The sequence below is a fragment of the Nymphaea colorata genome, chromosome 1, assembly GCF_008831285.2.
Source record: "Nymphaea colorata isolate Beijing-Zhang1983 chromosome 1, ASM883128v2, whole genome shotgun sequence".
Taxonomy (NCBI): domain Eukaryota; kingdom Viridiplantae; phylum Streptophyta; class Magnoliopsida; order Nymphaeales; family Nymphaeaceae; genus Nymphaea; species Nymphaea colorata.
The window spans coordinates 11,782,306-11,791,859 of NC_045138.2; the positions used below are offsets into that span (position 1 = coordinate 11,782,306).

General features: G+C 39.0%; 1 protein-coding gene across 1 annotated transcript; it reads right to left on the reverse strand.

The window, feature by feature from the left end:
* Positions 1-295: 295 nt before the first annotated feature.
* On the reverse strand, positions 296-5,679 carry LOC116263725 (adenylosuccinate synthetase, chloroplastic). The gene is made up of 4 exons (XM_031643473.2): positions 5,216-5,679; positions 1,850-2,542; positions 1,447-1,758; positions 296-664 (listed from the first exon to the last, which is right to left on the reverse strand). The coding sequence occupies exons 1-4, from the start codon at positions 5,573-5,575 to the stop codon at positions 494-496; spliced, it is 1,536 nt and encodes a 511-aa protein (XP_031499333.1). The 5' UTR covers positions 5,576-5,679; the 3' UTR covers positions 296-493.
* Between the last annotated feature and the right edge of the window lie 3,875 nt (positions 5,680-9,554).

Here is a 9,554-nt window from a genome sequence, read left to right on the forward strand (position 1 = left end):
AATAGATTAGAATCTATAACATACAACATCAAATCTAAAGACTAAAGAGCCCGTGCTCCAGCTTAAACTAGCAAGATGTCACCTTTCTCCACCGTCATCACTCCCGCACCAAGTCTCACATTACCAACATTATGACACTGGGTCATAAGAAACCAATAGTTTCATTAAGACAATTCTTCAATACAATCTCTACACAGCAGACATAATTTAATACCCACCATAACTGTTTGAAAGAATCAACTTCAAGAGTTGACCACAGGAAACACGTGAACAAGCAAAATGATAGAGAAGATCATTAGCCAATAGAATAATATTAGACTTGCTCAGAACCTGGTTGAAAGTAGTATGGCTACAAAAGAACCATAGCAATTTACCTCCTGCTATGGAGTTGCAAGGCAATTTAAGCAGTTAAGACTTGAAGAGTTACAAAACCATGAAATGGCAATTGCTTGCGGAAATTATTTCAGTAACATACTTTGAGCACCAAAATAAATTATTTGTATATAAGTGCATCACGACCCGGTCCAACACCAATATAATGAATAGGCACCCCGACAAGCTCCTCTATCCGTGTTACATAATGCTGAGCAGCAGGAGGAAATTCCTCAAAGCTTCTTGCAGAAGATATATCAGTCTGCCATCCAGGTAAGGTTTCATACTCAACCTGAGCAGGATGCACATGAAATGAGTCAATAAGCTAAGGTACCATTAGGATACATTTCCTTGCAACATCTGAAATAGAAAAATAAAAAAAATAAAAAAGAAAAAAGTGGAGGTGAAAAATGCACATGATTCAGTCACAGTAGCTAATTGTCACGTTTGCATAGAAAAGTACAAAAGCCTGTAAATTTGGAGGTCAGTATTTCAACATTCAAAAGCTAGAACATTATGAATCCAAGAATACTGATCGTTTCCAAATTGGAGTGTAAAATACCACCATGTTGCCCCACGTCAATGCCATTACATACCATTTCATCAATGGTTCAAATATAAATACTTTATGCATAGAAAAATTTTGTTATGCTCATGGGTCTGTGCTAAGCAAACCCCTCATAATTGTCTTTCTTAGATATAACTGTAAACTTGAAACCATGCAACAAACAAGCATAAAACTGCATATAGCAGTTGGATGTCAATAAATATAAACCAACATGAACCTACGTAGTGAGAAAAAGAAAAATTGTCCCCATCATCATATTCAACATTCTGACAAGTCAAGAACCAACTAACAGAAAACAGCATGTTCAGCCTAATTGCAGAGTCACATAAGAAGCAGTGAAATAAATGGAATAACTTCTGACAACCAAATACAAAGAAAAGTTCCCACTCTGGTACATAGAAAATCATCATTTCATCAAATGAAAGACAAGAAAACTAACTCATGTAAAATTGAAGGCTGTGGAGCCAGTCTTGTTACAGGTAATCTTGATGATGTAAATGACATACCTGCAACTGTTCAAGTGTGTTGAGGTCTGCAGGGAAAGAATCAAGCACCTTGCCACCAATTTTCCTGTAGGAGACTCCAAGCTTAACCTCAGAAAGTTCAGACAAGACATCTAGTTTGGTGAGGTTCAAAGATGAAAATCCATTGATTTGACAACAATATTTCAGTGCAACAATATCAAGCCAGCCACAGCGCCGTGGACGACCAGTAGTTGTGCCATATTCCATCCCAGCGGATCTAAGAACATCACCAGTATTGCCTAAAAGCTCAGTTGGAAAAGGGCCTGAACCAACTCTTGTAGTATAGGCCTTTACCTGAATTAGAAGACCAATTATTGAGACAACCAACATCTGACCAATGAAGATAATTGAAGAGAACAGAGAGTAAAACAGTAAATGCACTTACTACTCCGATAAGATCACCCAAACGCCTTGGGGCAATTCCCAGCCCTGTGCAAATTCCGCCTGCTGATGGGCTAGAAGAAGTCACAAAAGGATAAGTTCCAAAATCGATATCCAACATGGTTGCTTGGCCACCTTCAACTAGTATCTTCTTGTTCTGTGCGATTGATTCGTTCATTACATGAACAGTATCAGCAATAAAAGGACTTAACCGCAAAGCAAATTTCTTGTAGCGTTCAACCTCATCCTTAAGCACATCTGATGTATACTTGAATCCTTTAAATCGTGATGCAGCATCTGACAGAAGAATATGAAGTTTCTCCTCAAAAAGGTCCATATGCATCAAATCACATACTCTTATGCCATGGCGAATAGCCTTGCTTGAATAACATGGCCCAATCCCCCTCCTTGTTGTCCCGATGAAAGATTTGGCAAGCTCCTCTTCTCTAAGGCCATCAACAACTTGATGAAAGTCAAACAACAAATGTGCCCTATCAGACACCAATATTCTTTCCTTGCAGGAAACTCCACTGGACTCTAACTCGTCAATTTCTTTGAAAAGACCTGGAAGATGAACAACAACTCCATTTCCAATTACACAAATTGTATCTTTATTAAGTATTCCTGAAGGAACAAGATGGAGGGCAAACTTTTTTCCTTCATCATTATAGATTGTATGGCCCGCGTTTGCTCCTCCCTAACATCAAGAGAGGCAAAAGTTTTACCCATGACATGATTTTCTGTGAGCAGGAAGAAAACATAGAATCTATCACTCAAAATTACTTCACCCTTGCAAAATCCAGTATGGCAGCAATATGACATGAAAAATTATATATGTATCAAGAAGTGAAAACTGAACACATGGAAAACTAAACATGTGAAATACCACAAATGACAAAATCCACCCTGTAGAACTCTATGCTTGCAGTAAAACATGACATGCAGAAGGACGCTGGTACTATATTCCCACAAGCAGTGTTTTAAAACTCGTGGAGTCAATGACATCCAGAAGCACAATGATACTACATCCTGCAACTCAAAAGGTCAACACTAACCGAGAAGCAGGAAGTTCACAATCAAATAGCCAGAAGGAAAGAAGGTACATTGCAACATAAACTACAATGAGATCCCAAGGAATTGCTGCAGGCCATGGCTGTCAGATGGACAGTAATGGTTCCAATTGCATGAGTACCATTCCTTGCATGAGCAAATCTGGCTGTACTTCATGGGCGTCAAGGAGGACTAGTAGAATTTCACCACAGCTCCCATGAGAATCCAGGACTGGGTTTCTCAATTCAACTAGTGGCCATAAAAAGGAAATAAGCTATAATTCATAGTCATGCTATTTGGAAAACCAGCCTTTTAAAACTTGCTGAGTTGACTCGGCCCCTTATCAAGACAACCCAGTAAAGAGACTCGTTTTTACCTGCAACTCAGCATGACTTGGTTTGACACGGCCAAACTCGGTTTGGCACAATGAAACTCTATCTGATTCAACAAAAAGAACTTGGTCAGAAACTCAGCATTGGGCTCTTTATTTTGGACTTTTAGTTTTACATAACATATACATAAGTGTTGAATAACTAATCAGTAGTTGTATATGTTGAATACATTGAGTTTAACATTGTTTTTTTGTTGAGTTGTTTTTTTGATAATATTGATACTTACTACTTATTTATGTTGAAGTATGGAACAATAAAGTAGCATCAGTGGCTTAGTTATTCAGTTTCTTGTCATCACATGAGGAAATAAAACTTAGTTATTATTACTTGATATTTGGTTGACTTAATTCTGAGTTATACATGTAATCAAGTCATTCTATAAACTTCTTATATTTAAATGGCAAGTTATATTTTGTTTTTTCCCTTTGAAAACAATAGTTAACAAAACTGGCTCAAGTCACCAAGTTGACCAGCCGAGTCACGAATCGAGAATGGACAAGTCAAGTCCTGAGTCATAAGGTTTTAAAACATTGTGAATAACAAAATAATGATCTGATGAATTCTTTTACAAGTCAAAAAGGAAAAATTTAAGAAGTGCTTTATCTAAATACCATGCATAAGCTTCTAAGGACATTAAGACAAGACCCATAATAATAAAAGTTGCCTTTTCCTTTAAACCTACAGAATAAAAATAAATAGCTGAAGACATATTTGTACAACACAATTTCTCTGATTGTGAGGCTATAGATCATGAACATTTTGCAAAGCAAAGGGATGACAACTCTCAGCAACTATATTGGTTTATATACACTAATTGTTGCATATTTTTCCAAATATTCAGCTCATGTAACCTTTGTAAGGTGAAACAATGACAAAACCGCAGCAGCCAAATTGGTTTAAAGGGACCAAACGGTCCAAACCTATAATGCATCTCAAGTGAAGACAATTTTCAAAACTTTGACACCAAAAATCAAGAACCAGAAAAATAATAGAAGTTGGAGATAGAATGCATAAACCTAATTATGTCCAATAGTTGGGGATATCATCATGAAGTTATGCACACAACGTTGGAGCTAATGAACCAAGCTTGCTGTAGAAAAATTAATAAAACTGAAATAAGCATCTTATGCACTTAATACCAACATCTACAGTGAAATTTTCATTAGTGAGCTGGCTCCCAGCACAAAAAAACAAACCGCCAATTCTTAACTATTAATCCAGTTTTCTCGAATAGGATTTAGTTCAATCTCAGCAAGAATAAGCTTCGTTCAAATAAAAAAAATACTATTGTAAATGGCCACCAAATAGCAACAGGAGACCTGGTCTCTGCTCTTCTCAAGCTAAGACCGAGTGAATTGGCAGAAGATTGCAATCTTGGTATTTCTATAATTCTATCTTCAAAAATTTGAAAGACGAGTACATGTTCATGAACACATCCTTTCCTGAAATCATATTCCACCATCGCAGCAGCACAGCCACAGTAGGAATACTCCATGTTTTCCCCAGCCAACCTCAAAAACGCCCACAGAAGAATAAGCGATAACATTTCACAATTCCTGAATTATCTCGGCCAATCCCACAAAGTCGAACCACATAAGGTCGCAAATTAAATGGCCATCACCTTCTCATATAAAACAGAGGATCAAACAGCTTCTTATTTATCACATCGTTCGTACCATTTCAAACCATAAGAGGTAGAGAATCAACAAGATTTAAGCTCAAAAATTACTAGGCATTGGCAATCGGGGAATCAAATCCTAAACATGAAGCACGTAACAACTTCCTGCCACCAAAACATCAATCTTTGAAAAGAAATACACAACAAAAAAGGAAAACTCTAGCTGTTATCGAAGGTGACCAACAATACACGCCTTAACGATGAAAACGAGAGGAAATACAGTAATTAGCAGTGCGGAGGCAGGCTTTACTTGGCAACGGGCGACGATGTCGAAGCTTCTGGCGAGGATGTCGACGAGCTTGCCCTTGCCCTCGTCTCCCCACTGGCAGCCGAGTACAGCGGCGACCTGGCTCAGCGACCCCACGCGGTCCACCCCCGCCACTGCGCCGTCCGTCAGCGCTGACGGCGACGAGGACGACGGAGCTATCGCGCTGGCTGAGCATTCCAGACGCTTCCAGGACCTTCTGCTAGGAGGATTCCATCCAAGAGTCGGTCCATTCGCAAACCCTCCGGTGCTTAGCGTGGGGATGGGTGAGGAAGAAAAGAGACGATTAGGGTTGGCACTAGGGTTAGGGTTCAGAAAGGAGGAAGGAGATGGAGCAAGCGCCATGGTAGCAGCCACTCAGAAACAACAGAGAGAGGGAGAAAGAGAAGAGGACGTCACGTCGGCTACATATCAAAGAGAACGGGGCGCATCTGGGAATTATTTAGACGTATTTTTGAACATTTGAAGATTCCCCTCGTCACCCATCAAGCATCCTCTTCTTCCCACATGCAAATCTTACAGTGTTGTCACAATCAAAGTCACATCAATTTCTTTCACCCGGTTGAAAATGAACTTTGGAAACTGCAGTTATTACGACTAGATTTTGAGATGAGGTGGTTTGGTATTACTGGAGAAACTGAGTTCCAAGTGGATACATTTTCCAAATTAAGTCATCAATTCAATTCCAATCAATAAGGTTGTGGGAAATTGAATAGGTAGCAGTGGATCTTACTTAGGATCAACACAGCAATCGATGAACTGAGCCTCAGCCCACCTGCTGCTGCAGCTGGAAGTCCTCCCACTGGAAGATGTAGAAATAAACACACTGAGATGTTGTTGTGGATTTTAATGAACTGAACAAAATGCATCAGTAGTAGAACTATGATAAAGTTAAGTGTAAAATGAGTAGACATTTTGGGTTAAATGTCGATAAGTGTAAAATCCTCCAAGGCATGATCGTACAAGAGCGGCGCTTTTGTTGTCAATCGCTCTTAACCCTAAAAAATCCACTCTTGCACTTTAGGTGCGTTTAAATCCTTCAGATGAAAAAGTAACAAAGGCCAGGTTGAGCCAGAAAATTCTCGATAAAGGGCACACTGATTATAAAAACCTTTAATTTTTAAAGAGCCCCCATCATATAAATAAAGTAAATTTTCGTGGAATATAATATGAGAATATAATTTTGACATTGTACTTAGACTTGGCAACGGGCCGGGTACCGCGGTCGGGTTGGGGCTGGGCCCAGGCTTGATGTGTGGCCCGGGTCGGCTCGGCTCAACAAGTTTATAAATTAAAAAATAATTTTTTAAATTTTTTAAAATTTAATAATATATATTTTATTAGTAAAAATATATTTTATATTACTAAAAATTTATTTTATAATTAAAAAATATTTTTTATTATCAAACGGACCGGGCCGGGTTTCGAGCTTGACGGGCCGGCCCGACCCGTTGCCCAGGTCTAATTGTGCCCATGGCTACCTTTGGCCCCTGGTCGAGGAGGAGATGAGGAGAATAGACATATAACGCTTTGAACATAGTTGATCGGGTTTAGTGGGTGCGCCCTTGTAGTTGTTGATTAGTTTGCATTTATGCACTTGTACATACACGACTTTCAATCCATTTCTCTCATAGGCACCATACAACCAGCATGAAGGAATACATGATAAGGTTTTTGTATATGTGATAGAAGTAACTTGCTAGCTCTATGAGAGGTGGAGTAGGAAAATTTTCATGAAGGGAGTAGAGTTAAAGTTTCTAAATTTTGATAGAGGCTGAAATATCATTTTTCAAAACTTTTATATAGAACAACTAAAATTTATATGTAAATTTTTTAATTTTTTTTAGGGGGAAAGGGCTCCTGTGGGCTCCCCTTTGGCTCCCCCTAGCTCTATGTATGTAGAGGAGCTCATCAACAACTTTGAAGCTTGTCAACTCTCTGCAAAATTTTGGAAGGCTACGATGAACAACTACTCCCTCAACTCCTTGAACCCCCATTATTCTTTCCTCGGATGAATTTGGATGTTGGACTTAATGCGAGCGTATCTTATCCCATGTTTTTTGTTCTATATTTGCATATAATGCTAATGGAAAACAACCCTATTGAGGAATCCATATTAATGAAATGTGCACTATGCCATGCATGGTCATTAACAAGCATAATGTTTCCAGCGAACTTATCAAATGCATCATGGCAAACCAATAACAAATATAAAAAGCGGCGAGTATATATCGCTCTCGTATTCAATAGATTGGTGATCAAATCTTACTAGTATTTATCTTCATCTCTATTAGGGATCATCATGAACATTGGTTTGTCAATATAACATGCATCACTATTAGCCATTTATGCACTATTGAACTCAGTTAGCCAATTGCATAGCCCAATATCAACGGTAGATATCTAATAAATCATTTTCATTAACTTGTATTCATTAAATCATTAAAAAAATCACTCATGTTTATTCTCATCCTGCATGATGTGAACTGCAATAAGAAGCCAGGTCTAGCACTCATCCGCAGCAGCACCAAGGGAGAAGATAGCTTCAATACATCATATTCAATTCAGCAATCGAATAGTTCAGACCAGTTAACAAAACTATATCCAACCTTGTTGTAAACACCACAAATTTTCACACTTTTTCATATTCTCATTTTACCCTATTTGGGCTATTTCTCCTCCCATTTTGAAACTGATTTTGAAGATATTTCAAGGTATGTTGGCTCTTTACCTATGAATTGCTATAACCCACTATATGTTAGCTTATGCAGGATTCAATCACCTAGAACCCAGTGAAGCCATAGCCCTCTAGTGTACTGCCCTTACCTTTTTACGATTTTGCTCCTCACCAATAGGAGACCTTGGAAACCCTGAGAATTGTTCAAGCTAAGCTCAATTAGGATGATTCCTAGCTTAACTTACCCTTATGATGTGTTGAAGTCGGCATACCCCTTGCCAAGCTCACCCTTGTGCACTCTAACTCAAATTAGCTCACGAGAGCCCTCTAGGAACTAGCTCTTGTCATTTTTATCTCAACCTGGAATCCTCTAACCAAGCTTAGGATAAGTTTACCTCAATGAGTTTAACTTAACTCTAGTTTGCCCTAGGCTGTAGTGCTCAATTTTCAGTTTTTGGTTTGTCTAATTCCAATTGATCACTCCCTCTCCCATTTGGCAGGATTTGAGCTTAATTTAGGCTCAACTATGTGGACTCCACTTAAGCCAAGCTAGGACCAAGCTCATCGAATCTATAACTACCTTACTCTAACTTAGTTTTAGTTCAATCATTCATTCAATTTCAGTTTACGTTCACTAAGGCTTATCCAGTTCAGATACTTAACTGGACACTTACCTCATAATCTATCTGAGACCATTTCTAGTTGGATCAAATATGAATTTTCTTATTTCTTGGGTGATTCCTAATCAGATACAATTGATTTAAGCATTCCCAGGTCCATTGGAGGTAACACATAATTATAATCATGTTTCCCCATGTTGCCCTCCATTTCCCCTTGTTGTTCATCCTACAAGCACTTGTGATTTTAGAAAAAACTTGACTTTTGGACAAATCTCTTGGAATTTTCTCATGAACTGGTGATATTAGGAGCATGCCCACGATATGGTAGAGCCCGATTGGCCAAAAATGCCCAAAATCTACGTTTTTATGCTACAGCCAAAATTGTCATTTGCTAGAAAAAAGCCTAGACTGTCAGTGTATTCTCATTTTCCCTAGGTTGCACGCATTACAAACCTAAGTCCATGAGTCATGTAGGTCTAACGTGTTGTTCATAGGCTCATGGAGGCCCACAAATTTCACCCATTATGGCTTACACCATTCACCTTTCTCTCTTCTTCCTCCCAGCGTGGAGCTTCACGGCAACTACACTTCGTCTCTCTTTAGCTGTGCAGAAGGAAGGTCCACTAGCAACGACCAGAACCCAGAAGTAGCATCGTAGGACAAGTCACCGCTTGGCATTCCCTGCCATCTCTCTCTCTTTCTCTCGCTCACTTGGGCTACGGTGCTGGTGTCCTATATCTATTCTACTCATGCAAAGGAGCTCCTTCCCTTGTTAGGTACATCATTATTCTGGTGACAATATTCTTTTTTCTTCTCCCATTAAGGCATTGTCTTTTCCAGCACGTGACGATGACCTCTTCACCTCACACCGCGGCAGATAACAACAAAAGATTTTCCAATCGACATCTCTCGCCCTTTCCTTCTCTCTCTTTCTATCATCCCTTCTCCGCTCTTATGGGTTTGCTTTGCTTGTCTTGATAACAGAATTGTGCAAAGCAAACTACTCTGCCCTTTCTTTGTTGTATGA